Below are 17,509 nucleotides of genomic sequence, written 5' to 3'. Positions count from 1 at the left end.
TGAATTTTAAAAAGAAAGATATCTATCCTTATGGAGCTCATAGTCTAACAAGGGAGAAAGACACATGTTAAAAATTATTTACAGTTCAATCAAATATGTACAAAATGCTCTGGGAACACAGAGGAGTGAAAGGGATTAGTTCCGCCTCGGGTAATTGTGCAAAGCTTCACAGAGATGGTGATATTTAACATGGAGTTTAATAAATTAGTGTTAATTAAGCAGAGAATTAATAATAAAAGCTAATATTTATTAAGTACTTATGAGGTTTCAGGCACTGTTCTGCATGCTTGTGAATTAACTCATTTAATCCTCACCATAACCCTATCAGGTATCCATATTTTCCCTATTTTACTGATGAAGTAATTAATAAACAGAGAGGTTAAATAACTTGCCTAAGGTCACACAGCTAGGAAGACATGAAAACCAAGACTTGATTCCAAAATCTGGCTCTAAAACTTGGGCCTTAATCACTATCTTCTTCTGTCTCTCATGAAAGGAAAAATAAAAAAAGGAAGGTGGCATTTCAAGCATATGAGTATGTTTGCAAAGCATAGTGTTAATACATACTTGGAATAAATGCAGCCATGGGACCTTAAATCCAATACAAAACTCATTCTTTTGTTCAATAGAATTTCCTAGAAAGGACCAAACTGAGAGGCAGTAATGAGGAAAATAATCCAGTTTTCTTGCTCAGTCTTAACATGATGTAAAAGGGCAAGGGGATATACTGATTAAACATCTAAGGATTTCGGCTAGAGCGTCAAGAGTGGTTACTCCCAATGTTACACTGTGACTAGGGGGTCCTTGAGAACCAGAAGTCTTTGCTAGCCAACATGGTATCCAGCTTCTCTTTGCGTCCTTGGAAGCTAAAAAATGGTCTCAGAGGCTGTCAGTCCTACCGCAGGGAATAGTCTGGGGGCCTAGAGTCAGCCTGGCATCCAGTCAATTTCCTCTTTATCAATCCTACATCTGGATTTCCATTTCATAGTGACACAACATTTACCATACATATTGCCATATTGCGGAGCTGTCGCTTTTGTGAAAGAAAAGGCTTCTGAGGAAGAAGAGGGTAATCAAAATCAGTGCTGAAGGGGAAGGGGGAGAATGAGATAAAGTAAGAAAAAGACAACTGACCTCCAGCAATAGATGTAAAGGTCTCCTTCTAAAAGATGAACCAGGACCTTCTGAAGAAGCTCCTAACACATTCCACAGGTTCGCCTGTGCTAGAGAAAAGAAACCAAACAGGAAGCCGTTTTATCTCCTAGCTGAAGAGAACTGAAGTGACAGTGTGCACATTTGGCCCTGCTAAATGAGAAACGTGCTTTGTCCCAGGCAGCATATAACAGAGATTTGAGAGTCTGCCAAGGCTTATAAAGTTCCCCGAATGCTTCCCACTTCTGTTGATATATATGAGAATGAATTCTCATTCTCTTTATGAAGCCAGGAATGTATCTCTAACGTCTTTGAATTTCTGGATAGGAAAATGAATGGTTTAGGGGCACTAGTGATGTTTTCATCTCTTCCTGCTGCTTCTAGGAAGAGATAGACTGCATCTCATAAGACTGGCAAGACAGTGTTGGCAGGAGACCAGTCAGCCTGATCGAGAGGTTTATTATTTCAATTGAGTTGTGAGGGGAAGGAGAAAAGTACTCATATATAACTGTAAGGCATATTAGATACTATGGAGCATAAAAGGGATGGCACAGGAAGAAAAATAGTGGAGGATTTTCCCAGCAATTTTCAGAAGATACCAGAGAAATGGGTGGGAGGCATTAACATTCTCAGTTGTCTATATACAGACAAATAGCAGATGAAAAATTATCAAACTGGACTTTAAAACACATGAACAGAATATGGTGAAAATCAACTCTTAAGTCCTACGGGGATGTTTTGAGATGTGATTCCTGACCGGAATATGATGATGGAAAGGTATATCTTCTTTGGAATAAATAAGTCTGATGAAAGGGCTGGGGGAGGAGCAGTATATGTCAAAAAGATATACACATGCATGGAAATCCACAAACGTGAAAGTGAAGCATGGAGGAAGCAGGTGCAGGAGAGTGAAATGAAAGGAAAACAGAAATGTTTTCGGGGACTACATCAGAGACCCCATAACCAGATGGTTAATACAGACAGGCAAGATAGAGCAGCAATGTAAGCCTTTACAGACTTCAGATGAAAATCCCACTCCACTAAAGGCAAAACATTGGCAAAACTATTGAATTGCCATGTTGGAAATTTAATCTCACAAAGGAGAGAGAAGCAATGAGAGACTTACTGCATTGACTTCTTTCTGGTTCCTTATAAAAATCTGTTTGGGGAAAATGGCAGCTAAGAGAATCTTGAAGGAAAGTAACCATCCCATATCATCGTAGAGTTTGTTAGGCCACAGAAAGGAAGTCTAAGCTTAAATGTACAAGTATGCCACCTTTAGTAAATCTACTTTCAGGGAGCTCAGAAACAACAATAGAAAACAATCCTGTAGTCAGAGCTCTAACCTGAACATGGATCAAGAAGGATGAGAGGCTGTCAAATTGAAATTTGGTGACATAATCTCTGAGTTTCACGAGGAATAGGAAAAGAGTGAAGCATTTAGATAACTCAGTATTGAATGGTCATATGAGAAACTAGAGATCACATTACCAGCGATGACCATAAAAGAGTGGCATCAAGATTTTAAAATGTTTCAGAAATACCAAAGCCTCAAATTATCTGAATCTGGAGAAAATATTAGGAAAAATGGAAATGTATTTTGTCTATTAAAAGTTTAAAAAAAAAGAGAGAGAATACACCCACTACTTAGAGCAGATGGTATACTGTTAACTTACAATTAGAACTGTTCAGCTCCTATTATCTTTGTAGCATCACCATAAAGAATTCTGTTAGATGGGCTTCCCTGGTGGCGCAGTGGTTCAGAGTCCGCCTGCCAATGCAGGGGACCACGGGTTCATGCCCCGGTCCGGGAAGATCCCACATGCCGTGGAGCAGCTGGACCCGTGAGCCATGGCCGCTGAGCCTGCGCGTCCGGAGCCTGTGCTCCACAACGGGAGAGGCCACAACAGTGAGAGGCCCATGTACCACAAAAAAAAAAAAAAAAAAGAATGCTCTGAGGGATAGGGAAAACATATTCGAGAGGTGAAGCCCAAGATAGGTAAGGATAAAGTAGAAACACATCACATTTAGCCTCATTAAATGTATTTAAATCCAAAGTGTCTGGTGAGAACTTGCTACTTTAAAGCCTGAGCCGGCCCACGTAAAAAGAATACAGTGATCAGGGCCACAGATCTGTACTGAACTAACCTTGACTACACCCAAACCTCACCCATCTGTCTCTCAGTAACAAGCTCCCTTCCGCTCCACCCTCTCTCACCCACTTCAGTTCCCAGGTCCTCACTAGCTTCTACCCCATCTCTTGGTTTGCTTGCTTCTCTTACCTTCTCCACTAATTTACTTACTACTTTATTTCCTAAATCATGCTTTGTCTCTGCCCTCCCAACTCAGCTTATTCACGCTGAGTCCTGTTATCAGAGTTCTACTGAATTTAAACTCAAGACTTCCCTTTCTAATTGTACAGTCACCATCCCTGTCTCCTAGCTCGGAGGACATTATATAGGATATCAAAAATAAATTGTATGCTCTATTTTTGAAACTGTTTTAGTATGATATTGCTGTATCACGCTGCTAAAAATTAAATGGTGCTCCAGGTTCTTTAGAAAAGGAAAAGGTTGATGTGGCAAGGGGAGTGAAGAAAAGAGAGAAGTAGACCAGAAAGCTTCATTAAGGATCATTAAACTTTTGACTTGAGAGCATTAGTAAAGGAAGAAATTATCAAGTGTCAGCATAAGTTCTGTGAGAACAAACAGAGTTATCTCATTTCCTATTTTGATAGGTTTATTAGGCAAGCAGTGAACTTGATGTAACAGATAAGAACCTGTGACATTGGTAATGGTAGAGATAAGGAAATGGTAAAGTAATTAAACAGCTACGTCCAAACGATTTTGATCTGTTTTGGATAGACATCATAGTGATTGCCCACAGCACACTGTCCTGGGTCCTGGCCTTTGAATGACACTTTTTTACAGGTATCATAAATAGTATGCTAATCAGATGTGTAGAAGACTTAAATCTAAGGACAGTTAACATGCCAGATATCAATCACAACTTGAAAATACTTCAATCACCTGTAAAAAAAGTAGGCCAAAACTAAGAAATTCATACTCAGCCTAATACATTAAGTATGATGCAGCAGGGATGGGATGGGGGCCCTCTAGTTCCTCACTTTTGACCCCAAACTTTATATCAAACAGAAATATTGACTGATCTAGTTTTTAAAAATACTTTTGATTATCCCAAACAAATAATTAATTGACCAAGATGTGATTCTAGAACTCTGTACTACTTCCCAACATTAATTTTGGGAAAACATATTTAAATCAAATGTATCACCTACACTTTAAAGAATTTGGCATCACTTTTCCCACATACACATTCACACATAAACTTTTCCACTAATCAGGGATGGCTATAGCAGATCACGCGACCTTTGTATATCCACACCCTGCTTGGAATAATGAATGTAGGTACCCTAATCTCCACAGGTATGTGTCCAACAGGGACTAGACTAGCCATATGTGCTTTACTGATTATATGCAACTTTGAGCAAACTCCAAATTCCAGAACGTGTACTCAAGGGTATTTATAAGCTGGCATTACTACCTGGAAGCTTTGAGTTTTAAACAAATGTCCTCGTTGTCTGCCACATAGAGTGATAATTCATTTTCTTTGATTACTCTTTACAAAATAACTTAAAATAGTAGCCATTCTTTTATCCTCTTCCAGATTAAATATATATATACATAATTTTCTTAAGAACTATGATGAATGAGGGGTGATTTTTAACACCATGTGTAAATAATTTTTAGAGGCTCCAAGGACTTTGTTTTATTTAGTTTCACATTAAACAATGGTGTTTTAATAAATAACAACAGCAAATCTCCAATATAGAGCAAAAGGCATATTTGATATACACATAATGTGAATTTGCTTCTTACAATAAAATATCTTAGAAATATGCATTGTTTCTTTGGAATAAGCCTTATAAGCTGGATGACCATCTAGGGAGTTTCCTGTTTAATCGTCTTTTGAGTATTTACTGATGATTTCAGTCAAGCCATGATCTAATTCAATGAAACAACTGTTTTGACTAATTTGTTTACTAGATTGAAAAAGTTATTTTCTATCACGTATAGTATTTTACAGCAATAGAGTGACATCATGCTTTTACTGTCTTAAATTATTAGAAAATATTAAACATACCCAGATACTTTGACTATGATTATTTTGTATTTAAAGAGGTACTCAAATCTTTTTGTGAATCTCATATTAATAAAAGTATTCAGTAAATCAAAAAATAGCTCTTAGCTCATACAACTGTGTGCCTAATATTTTGCTGAATATTTAGTATATAGAAAAACTAAAGATACATTTATTTAAACAAATATTTGAGTACCCATTATGTTTCAGTGATCTGAGGAGCAAGATACACAACATGAGATACAAAGATGAATAAAGCCTCCTAAGAGACTGCAAATAGGAGCTGAATGTAGAAAATATCTACAACATGAAGTAAAATTTGCTAAATAGAGAAATAACAGATGAGCCAGTAAAGCAGAGTGCTTATGACCATAGAATTTGAAGTTAGGCAGCACTGGTCTGAATCCCTGCTTCATCATTTATTTAATTTTATACCTTAAATGTCAATAATCTCATCTTCTATAAAATGTGTGAGATTTAAATGAGAAAATGCTTAAAAATTATGGCACTGGCCTGATACATAGTAAGAACTCAAAGTAATCTGTAACCATTAGCTCCACATAATACATAAAACACTCTAGGCCATTGCATTGGTAGGAGGGGGAGAGAGAGGGGATGAAGAGGGGAAAAGGGCAGGAGAAAAAGATGTAGGAGACAAAGGAAGAAGAGAATGAAGAAGAGGGAGATCACATCTTCAATTTGGTTAGGAAAGGAGAAGGAAGAATTAAGGAGATTTTCATGAAGTAGTGGCATGTGAGATGTCTTTGAAGGATGGACAGGATTTCTCAAAGTGAAGATGGGAAGGAAGGGTATTCTGGACAGAGGACTCAAGATAAAATTAGGTGCCAGAGGAGTTGACTGACAAGTGTGTTCAGTGTAGGGCATGTGTCCAGTGTAGCTAAAGCACATGGTGTTTGGAAGTGAGAAATAAGACCAAAAAAGACTAGTTGGTAGAAAGCCTTAAATGCTAGACTTAAATGTGAAACTGTATTTAATTCAACAGATTTTTGAGTAAGGTAGTGAGAAAATTTAATCTGTGCTCTACAGCGTAGATGAAGATGACAACACTGCATAAGGTAGAAAGGAAAGGGAGAATAAGAGGATGAGACATGTAGGCTCTTGTAACTACATTAGAAGTAATGGGAAATTAATTAGTAATGGTTAAAGATTATAGTAGACTTGGAAAGAGGATTCAAAAGATATTGCAGATCCAGAGCTCAGAAGACTTGGCAACTGATGAGATTTTGGAGCAGGGAGAAGTCAGAGTGAAATACAGCTCTGAAATTTCAAGCCTCAGTGACTGAAGAAATCCTAACAGTGTTAATAAGACTAAGGAAATCAGAAGGAAGATCCAGTTTTGTGATGCTGATGAAAAATTCAGTGAGTGGTGAATTTGACATACCAAATTCTAATGACAGTGCTCATCATGCAGCTGATAAAAGTAGATCTTAAGTTTGTGAGAGAAATTCAGAATGGAGATACTGATTTGGACATCAAGTGCACCTCCCCCCTACAAACAGACTGTGCTATCACTGAAATTATGCCTTCAACACACTGAAAAGAAAATAGTAAAGACAGTAAGTTTTTGATCACCTTATTTTTTGAGACACACGAATGGTATATAATTTTGTAAACTTTGTTTCAGTTTAAAAGCTCAAAGTCATGAGCATGTTGTCATTTAGAGCTGCAATAGGGAAAAAATAGAGTAAAAAGGGGTAACCAAGGTCATAAAAAGAAGAGCAGAAAATAAGATAGAGAATATAGGAAGATGGCTTTAAATATGAGTCAAACCACCTTGAAGACAGACCTTGAATTCAAACAAAAGATTGTCTTGTTAAAAGTTAAAAACAGAAGCAGAAAATCTTGACAGCATACTAATTTTACAAACATTGTTACATTCTTCTGTTTTGTTTTATGAAACAAAGTGTTTCTTATTGTTGATGAAACATCTTCTGTGCTTCACATATTAAGCACACTTCCAATTAATATGAAGAACAAAGCAATGTGTAACAGCATGAAAAATCTTCAGTGGTGAATGAAGAAAATCCTGGTTCTTTAATAGTAAAAGAGCATCTTATTTAGCTATTAAGTGAACCTAATTAATTAACATAAATTAGAATTATAAAATAATGAAATATACTCTTCAAGACATGACAGGTGGGTATGCTATCAAAGCACTCTTCTGAATGAAATCTAGACTCCAAATGCAGTGCTATAAATGCATAGTGTCCACATTTTTATTCCTCTCATTCCTAGCAATCTAAAGTTTTCTAGTATCAGTGCATTACCCTTTGTCACTTTTCATTACTTTTGGATCATTCAAAGTCCAAAATGGAGAAAAAGTAAGCCACAACCACTGAAAAGGGTGTCATTTCTTCTGTCCACAGAAACACTGATTTAGATCATTTGTAGAAAACCTGATGAATGCAATTAGTTAGGTCTTGTGTTTCTACGCTAGATATATACAGAAAGCCCATCTTTCAGGAGACAGAAATATGTAAGCTATAATTATAAAAAGTATATCTGTGAGAACTACAATATCCAAAACCTTCTAAGTTATATAATGCAGCATTCTATAAAAACAGGGAAATTTGGACAGATATTAATCATCACATAGTAATGTTTTACAATGAACACTGTAAGTAATTCAGTGCCTATCTTTCAGGATGTGATTGGAAAAGCACTGCAGTACCTTGGAACATTTGGTGAACTGAGCAACTTAGAGCAAGTTGTGGCTGTGATTGATGAAGAAATGTGTATCAGCTGTGGCAAATGCTACATGACCTGTAATGACTCTGGCTACCAGGTAAGAATCCTGCTGCAATTAGGATGCTGTGAGGCATATTTCTTCTTGGGTTTTGTAGCAGAAAACATCTTCTGTCACAAAGTGTGGGATTCAGACCAGACGTGCCAAACATTGCTACTCAGCAGTGACATAGCTCTCTGTCCTCTCACCCTCATAACATAGTGATTTTTTTTAAAGGGAAGCCATAACTCATACTAACGATGCCACCATTCAGTGCACAGTATTGTTTTAGTATCATTTCATCACCCATAAAATTGGAAGGAAAAATTCAAACAAAAAAAGAAATTCACACAATTATGGCCATGAGGAAGCATTATGCTCTCATGCAGAGGGAAAAGAACTACAATTTATTGCCATGACCCTGAAAGGACTTGCTTCCTTCTACCAAAAGGGAATGGTCTTCCATTCAGTACTGATTGAGCTTCAGTTAGAAAGAAAAAGCATTTTCCCACCAACTAGATGGGCTGGTTGGGACCAGAAATTCCTCTATAGCTGGAAGAGCCAACAAGTTGTATTCCTACCACATGAAATGATCCAGAGATTCTTCCCAGTTCCTCAGCCTTCAGCTGAGAGTCTGCCATGGAACAATAAAGAAAAAATGGGCATTCATCTGTCTTCAGGCTAAAAACTACAGAATAATATTATTTTCATTAAATATTTCAAGTTATAATAAAGTAAAATAAAATAAAGTAAAAGAAGATCCCTTTAAGATGATTAATGAATTTTCAAAATAGATAAAATGGCCAGTGTTAAAAATTGTAGTTCATTTACCTTATTCAGCTTGGAGAAAGTTCCTATTTGCTTGTGGTACGATATTACATATTCTTCTGATTGCCTTAATCCAGGTAAGACAGACATAATTTTAATTTTAAAAAAATCTCTTCTTCCTTAATTTAACACTACTTCTATACCAAATTTCCACTCTTGTATCACTTTTTTTTTCTATCTGAGAAGTGTCTCTAACGGTTATTTTGAAAATGCTAATCATATCACATTCATTTTCCTCTTTTCTCTAATTAACCAATCAGAGATAAGTAAGGAAGTTCTGTCACTAAAATCATAGCATCAGGGTTCTAACATCTTAAATCTTAGATTTAAATTCCCACCTTGAAATTCCAGCCTTGGTACAATTTTAGCAAAACTAATCTTATTAATGAGGGGGAAAATCACAATTATACATTTTTAAAGATTTTAAAAGTCCTTTGACTCTTATGTCTCTAAAAGATAAAAAATAGAAAATCAAAATCTTCAACTGAAAAGTTTTACATGTTTGCAAATTTTCAAAGTATAAGACTTCTTTTTTTTTTTTTTTTTTGCGGTACGCGGGCCTCTCCCTGTTGTGGCCTCTCCCGTTGCGGAGCACAGGCTCCGGACGCGCAGGCTCAGCGGCCATGGCTTACAGGCCCAGCCGCTCCGCGGCATGTGGGATCTTTCCGGACCGGGGCACGAACCCGTGTCCCCTGCATCAGCAGGCGGACTCTCAACCACAGCGCCACCAGGGAAGCCCAATGTATAAGATTTCTAAAACATAAGTATTATTTTATTTTCATCAATTTTTCTTGGATTTCTATTTATAAAAGGGTACATAAGGAAGAGAAAGAGCTTTTACTCATTTAAACAGCCATCTGAGATGTTGTTTTACAAAACATGGCAACAATTTGTTTAGACAACTTTTCTAATAGTTTCTCATAACTACAGTTCTTGTTCACATATATGGTTGTTTCCAGGGCCTCCCTGGTGGCGCAAGTGGTTGAGAGTCCGCCTGCCGATGCAGGGGATACGGGTTCGTGCCCCGGTCTGGGAGGATCCCATATGCCGCGGAGCGGCTGGGCCCGTGAGCCATGGCCGCTGAGCCTGCGCGTCCGGAGCCTGCGCGTCCGGAGCCTGTGCTCCGCGACGGGGGAGGCCACAACAGTGAGAGGCCCGCATACCGCAAAAAAAAAAAAAAAAAAATATTAAGCAGCCTGACATAATTTACTCTAATGAGACCATTTTCATTTTTATGTGCATAAAAGAGAAAAAAATTATAGTTACGAGTAACCTAATTTGGGGGAGGAAAATTTTAAACATAAAAAATATTTTGAATTGGATTATATAGCATGTTGTATATGACACAGGAAAAAAAAAACACAACACAATTCAGTAATTATTTCAAAATGTAAGATTTGCAGACCTGGCCTCAAGGAGTATCTGGAGTGAGGCGGGGGCTTAATGACCCTCATAATTTTGCTCAGCCCCCTAGCTCGGCCCTCCAAATTAGTGCACCATCTGAATAAAAACATCAAATTGTTCTTCAAGATTCCAGACAAGTCCTCAAGTCCCCTCTGCCCCCACGTAGCTACCCTGAAGTCTCCCCTAGATGGAAATTCTTGCATGTTGTTTCCACTGTTGAAATATCTCTCTTTAACAAATAATCATCATGACTTTAAATAAAAATCTCAATTGTAAATTTCACGCTAGGTATTTTCATTGCATATTATAGATTGCTTCATGTTAAAAGAAAGGAAGGAAGGAAAGAAGGGGTGGGGAATGGAATAAATTATTGAATTTCTCAAAATCCTGAGCAGCTTTGGAGCTGGAAGCCTTATCCTGGTTCTCCCAGCTGAGGAGTGTCAGGCCAGGACCAGGAAGCCAGGTGTCCAGGCTCCCATCTTTCAGTGATTTTTTCCCTTGGTAGTCGGGTAATGCCTAGAATCAGCTTGGAAATCCTCAAACCTGAAAGCTGGCACTTAAGCTAATTTTTTTTTTTCCTTTTGCCTTCTTCTAAACACTACACACATAATTTGAAATCCAAACAAGTGCATTCATTGCCCCATCTGACAGTGACGCTTCTCCGCTGTCGAGAACCATGAGTGGGAGAAGGACAAGGTGTGGAAGCACCCTGCCCCCCTCAGGTAGCCGACACCTGCCCAGTCATGGTCAGACTGACAAGACCTATGTTCTTCTCAGAACACAGGACACTAGAGAGTTGCTATGTTATGAAATATTTTCCTCACACAAAGAGAGAAAAATACCTCTCAGGAATTTTAAACGTTGTGTTTCTAATTTTAAAAGCATTTCTTTTTTGTCCTTTTTTTTTCCCCCTTCTCCCTGGCAGCTCAACTGTTGCTATAGCTGCACCACAGTGCTGGGCGTAGTTGTCTCCAAGTGCAGCTCTCCTGCAGTGGAAAAAAACATTGATGCTAAAATGGGGGCATTCTTGACCTTTGTGGGCAGTGACAGCAAGACTCTATTTCTGTTCGCAGGCTATCCAGTTTGATCCTGAAACCCACCTGCCCACCATTACTGATGGTTGTACAGGCTGTACCCTGTGTCTCTCCGTCTGCCCTATTATCGACTGCATCAGAATGGTTTCCAGGACAACACCTTATGAACCAAAGAGAGGCTTGCCCTTGGCTGTGAATCCCGTGTCTTAAGGTGATTTGTGAAACAGTTGCTGTGGACCTTGAGGTCACCTACTTACGCTGATCTTTTTAATTGTGATCATTATGCTCAGCTCTTTCTAAATTCAAACAAATATATAATTTCTAAATAAAAAAAGATAATTTCTAAAGAAATTCCTAATTTTAAAAATGTCTACTGCCAGTGACCATTCAATTAATGGTCATAAAATAGAATAATTCTTTTCTGAGGAGAGTTGTTAAATATAACTGTGTAGCAGTTAATTGGATGTTCACCATCAGTTGTCCATTATGAAAAATATGAGCAGTTTTGTGGCAATTAATGCTACAGTTTCCAAATTGCCCTATGCTGGGCTCTTCTTTGATTTCTAATTGTAAAAGAAATAAGTATTTTGGAACAAAGTACAATTTAACTTATGAGCAAATGTTTCCAAGGAAACATTTTATAATTAAAAATTACATTTAATTTTAACTCTGTTTCTAAGCAAAGGTAATTAGCTCCATAAAGCTCAAATGAAGTCAAATAATAATTTACTGTGGCAGGAAAAGAAAGCCAACAAGGATTTGAGAAACTTTTTTAAGGCCTCTTCACTGAAATAACTTCTTTTTGGTGCTGGATACTGAAGGCGAGAGTATTTAGTAACCGTTCATATCACGCTGTGATATTCATCACTCACTCCTTAGATGGGTGTCCAAACGCCACCAATGAATCAACATGACATTCTTCTTTAAATATTTAAACTATGTTCCTAACAAAGTAAGACGCATTAGGACGGAGCTCTGGTTAAAGACACTCTTTTGCTGTGCAAAGATCTGTTCTATCTGCTTCTAATAGTAACCTTCATGATTACAGCAATTAATGTTTGAACACAACCCAGATTATACAGCAGTGGGTCATGTGCTTCATTTTTCAAGAATGAAAAATATAGTATTGGAAATATATATTAAATGTGTGATACCACTTTACCAACTCTTTATTTTAGTGTTTATGTTGAATTTTGAAAGTAATTAAATAAAAAAGAAATATTTTCTGTTATTGCCAAATAATATTTTTGTATTTCTCTATTTTCATAATCAGCAAGTAGCATCCTATAAATTAGTTTATCTCTTCTTTGTGGAATATTTTAATATGAATCCATAAGTAGTGAATCTTTATGTAATCATCTGTGGCATATTTCTGTGACAAATGCAAGATCAAGAAAAATTAAATGTTTGATTATGCACTTTTAGAAATGCGCATTTACCACAAAATCTGTATGATTGAATAATACCAAATAAAATTTTATAGAACATTTAAAATAACACGGTCTTTTGCTATCTCTTGGTAGAGCAGTTTGGTGTTAATTCTACAGCAAATTCCATTCACAGTCAGTCATACATATCAAGCTAGTTCAAATCTAATGAAGGTGTCCTTAAGATTTCTTCCCACTCTTGACTCTGATAACCCCTTCTATACAGATGGTGCTAACATCTATACCTCCAAGTTGGACTTCTATCCATGTATCTGACCACTTGCTGTATTTAAGCATTTCAAACTCAATTTCAAAAGTCAAAATAGTTACTTCTCCTGCTTTTTATCTTCCCTGCTTTCATGCAGTCCCTTACCATGTCCAACAATTTTACCACGAAAACATTCCCCATGTCTTTCCCCAGCTCTAAATTGTAGAAACTGCCATGGTTCTTTCCTCCACTGTGTATTATCCAGCTCTTGTAATACCTCCTAACAGGCCATCCAACATCCCCTCCCACTTCTTCAGTGCTATTCTATTAATAGATTACTTGCCAACATGAATGTCCCATCATATTTCTCTACCACCATAAAAACCTCCAGATCCTTTCATGTGTTAACAAATTAAATGCAGTTTCATTAAAATGGAATTCAACACTCTCCTACTAAGAGCCTCCACTACAATTCCAAACATATGTCCTTTACATTCTGTGAGCTTTAACCAAAGTGGGAAGATAATTGCAGTCTTTGGAGTTTGATATCTGGCTGTCACTTAATTGCTTGTTACCTCAGACAACCAAACTTCCTAATCTATAAAATTGGTATTAAAATAGTTTCTAATTCCTAAGGTTATTGTGAGGATAAAACAAAATAATACAGGTTAATTAAATAACTCTTACTGAATAAATATTCTTTTTTTTTTTCTCATTTAAAAACATCCTATAGTGAAGCAATTTAGAAAACAAAGATATGTTTTGGATACAAATCATCTTCTGTCTCTTCTATTATGTATTGTTATTTTAAAATTAAAATGTTTATACTGGAACAAATTGTAAATCTTACTGGTTCCCTTGTTAACAATGAGTTCATTAAGATCTTTAATGTGTTCACTTAAAAATATGTTTACACTAGAGCTCATATAATCAGGTTATACTTTATAATAAACACAGAATTTCAATAATATAAAAACATTCAGGACTTCCCTGGTGGCGCAGTGTTTGAGAGTCCGCCTGCCGATGCAGCGGACGCGGGTTCGTGCCCTGGTCCGGGAAGATCCCACATGCCGCGGAGCGTCTGGGCCCGTGAGCCATGGCCGCTGAGCCTGCGCATCTGGAGCCTGTGCTCCACAGCAGGAGAGGCCACAACAGTGAGAGGCCCGCATAACGCAAAAAAAAAAAAAAAAAAAAAAAATTCAGTTACTAAGATCTTATCTAATATTGTCTGACGAGACCATCAGCAGTCTATCTTGTACTACTCATGTGAGAGCCTTGTCATTACAATAAAATAACTTAAAAATTCTTGTTGACTTTGTATATTAAGAAAAAAAATTACCTGTAAATATTGTTTATATAGGTCACACATTTTTTAATGCAGAAAATTCTTCTACCATTGTTTTAAAACTCTATCGACCAAAATGACAGCAACAAACCAAAACTAAAATGTAAATAAAACATCTCATTTAAGCACACAGTAATTTGATCAGAATAGAGGTTATTAGCCCCATTTCACAGATGAAAAACCAAGGCTCAAAGAGTTTATGCAATTTGCCCAAGACCATACATTGAAGAGGGCAAAGTCCATATTTAAACCCAATACTCCACTCCCCCACTACCCAGCCCAGAGTGCATGTGCCCCATCTTCACTTGCACCTCCCAAACCTTCCTACAAATGTGAAAAAAGTTATTCATCTTACACACAGGTTATTAGAACCTGGATCTGCTGCTTACCAAGTACATGAACTTGGATATGTTAACTAGACCACTGAACCTCAATTTATTCATCTGTAAAATTTCATCAGAAGATGATAGCTTTGCATTTAATACATTAGATATAATTATAATTTCTGTTGCTATTATTTATGAACATAGAAATTTCAAATACACTTTAAAGAGATAAAAGGCTACTAGCAAAAATCTACATTTGCTAGACTCAAACTCAGACTGTCTTAGTATTAACTGGTGGTATGACTTCCTAAGCATTCATTCATCATCATAACAATCTGGGAAAAGACATTCCAAGCAGTTGGAAGATCAAGATTCTTTTTTATTTATTTATTTATTTATTTATTTATTACTGTGTTGGGTCTTCATTTCTGTGTGAGGGCTTTCTCTAGTTGCGGCGAGCGGGGGCCACTCTCATCGCGGTGCGCGGGCCTCTCACTGTCGCGGCCTCTCTTATTGTGGAGCACAGGCTCCAGACGCTCAGGCTCAGCGGTTGTGGCTCACGGGCCCAGTTGCTTCGCGGCATGTGGGATCTCCCCGGACCAGGGCTCGAACCCGTGTTCCCTGAATCGGCAGGCAGATTCTCAACCACTGCGCCACCAGGGAAGCCCCAAGAGTCTTTTAAAAAGAGAGTAGGGTGGCTGGGCTTCCCTGGTGGCGCAGTGGTTGAGAGTCCGCCTGCCGATGCAGGGGACACTGTTTCATGCCCCGGTCCGGGAAGATCCCACATGCCGCGGAGCAGCTAGGCCAGTGAGCCATGGACACTGAGCCTGCGCGTCCGGAGCCTGTGCTCCACAATGGGAGAGGCCACAACAGTGAGAGAGGCCCATGTACCACAAAAAAAAAAAAAGAGAGAGAGAGAGAGAGAGTAGGGTAGCTAATTCTAACAAAAATGAAAGATCCCAGTAATGAAACTTAACATATATATATATCCAATTACCATATTTAGAAATGAAGCTCAGCTGACTTGACTTTCAGACAGTGCCCTCTTTTCCAGATTATTTTGCTAAGCGGGTATTATCTATTTTTCTACAATATGAATACTTGGAGATGCATTATTCACTTTTGGTGGTCTTAAGGTGCCATTTAATGGCCTGAAGAAATTATGAAATAACCATTGTCTGAAAGGGTTAATTAATATGGTAACATTAATTAATATAGTACCTCTTTTATTAATTAGTACAGATTTTCTGCTTAAATTTTTTAAATTACAAAATGACATTTTTAAAGTGAATAGTCCCATTCAGTTTGGAAACTTGCATGGCTAATTGTCCCTCTGAGTATGTTAGCCTTTCATTAACTGATCTATAGCATTTATAAACTCTGATATTGTCTATCATAGTTTTCATATTTACTATTCTTCTAGTATGCACTATAAACTGCTGTGCCATCAAAGAAACCAAGCCATCTTGTCACTGGTAGATAGTCTATAGTAGTGAGTCGTATTGATTAATGTATCTGTGCAGTTATTTATTTACAGAATTTGTGTAGTGCTTTTCCATATGTTGTGTTCCACAAGCACCAAAAATCTTCTGTGTCCCTGCCTTCTCTATTCCACTACCATTGATGAATTCAAATACATATACTGCTGGAAGTTTTTGAAGATTTGCATTAGTCAACATACAGGTCAAGACCTCCTCTTACCAATAATTTTCCTTCATGTATTTCTGTTGAAACTAAGATCTACCTGCCTATTACTAGTGCTGGCTTATTCATCTTTCCTGACCTTCTATGATTTTATGGTATCCAGCTCCATGGAATCTAGGTATTTGGTCAAAGATAAAATGCCAAGTATACACACACACACACACACACACACACACACACAAGTGTGAGAAAGACACATGTATGTTAAGACTCAATTATTGAAAAGGTTAAGTCTGCATATTTTCTTGGAGGTATAAGAACCTGAGTGAAAGATAAGAAACTTTCAATTCAATTTATGTCTTTATGTAAGAAACTCAAAAATGCTTATTTTCTCTGTTTTAAAAGAACCTCTTCTGAGTGAAACAGAGAGGGAGGGCTTAGGGATTTGGGACAGGACTGTAGGAAGCTAACCATAATTTTTTTTACATTCCCCTTTTGTTTTGCAACATTTGGGAGACTACATCTTGCTCTTCCTTCTTAGAGGTTGTGATATTTTGTTGGGGCACCTGTGTGGTTGTGGGGGCATGGTATATTTAATAATGAAAGTTCGTTTTCTCTTTTGAGACTACAAGCATGAGTAATTTTTTTTTTTTTTTTTTTTTTTTTTTGCGGTACGCGGGCCTCTCACTGTTGTGGCCTCTCCTGTTGCGGAGCACAGGCTCCGGACATGCAGGCTCAGCGGCCATGGCTCACGGGCCCAGCCGCTCCGCGGCATCTGGGATCTTCCCGGACCGAGGCACGAACCCGCATCCCCTGCATCGGCAGGCGGACTCTCAACCACTGCGCCACCAGGAAAGCCCAGCATGAGTTATTTTTATACTACTGCCAAGTCTTACCAACAACTATGGCCAATGGCAATGCCTCCTATTCCAGTATTATTCTGAGCTAACCCTTAAAATAAAAATCTTTGAAAGTTTCCTGAAGACAAGAACATGGCAGCTTTATGCTCTCTTCTGCTAAAGACAGCAGTATAGGAGTCCAAGGACCTAGCAAAGAACACCATAGATAAAACATCTACATTAAAGATAAGAGGAGAAAGACTGGTGACTCCAAAGTCTATGTGTCATCCCCACTTCTCTGAATTTCAAATGTGTATATCAGAGTGCTTGTTGTACAATGGATATTCAGTTACAAAGCCTAACTTCGGATGCCTAAAGTCAACTTTTATCTCCTC

At 37.7% G+C, this 17,509-nt stretch overlaps 1 protein-coding gene across 1 annotated transcript in view; it reads left to right on the top strand.

The window, feature by feature from the left end:
• The window catches only part of DPYD (dihydropyrimidine dehydrogenase), an 820,949-nt gene extending 808,159 nt beyond the window's left edge, over positions 1 to 12,790 (top strand). The window contains exons 22-23 of the mRNA XM_060090168.1: positions 7,979 to 8,119; positions 11,365 to 12,790. Coding sequence (XP_059946151.1) covers positions 7,979 to 8,119; positions 11,365 to 11,535 — 312 coding nt within the window. The 3' untranslated portion in view covers positions 11,536 to 12,790. The remainder of the gene's footprint in view (positions 1 to 7,978; positions 8,120 to 11,364) is intronic.
• Positions 12,791 to 17,509: the final 4,719 nt, after the last annotated feature.

This window comes from Mesoplodon densirostris, chromosome 2, assembly GCF_025265405.1.
Source record: "Mesoplodon densirostris isolate mMesDen1 chromosome 2, mMesDen1 primary haplotype, whole genome shotgun sequence".
NCBI lineage: Eukaryota > Metazoa > Chordata > Mammalia > Artiodactyla > Ziphiidae > Mesoplodon > Mesoplodon densirostris.
This window is presented reverse-complemented; position numbering and strand designations above follow the sequence as displayed.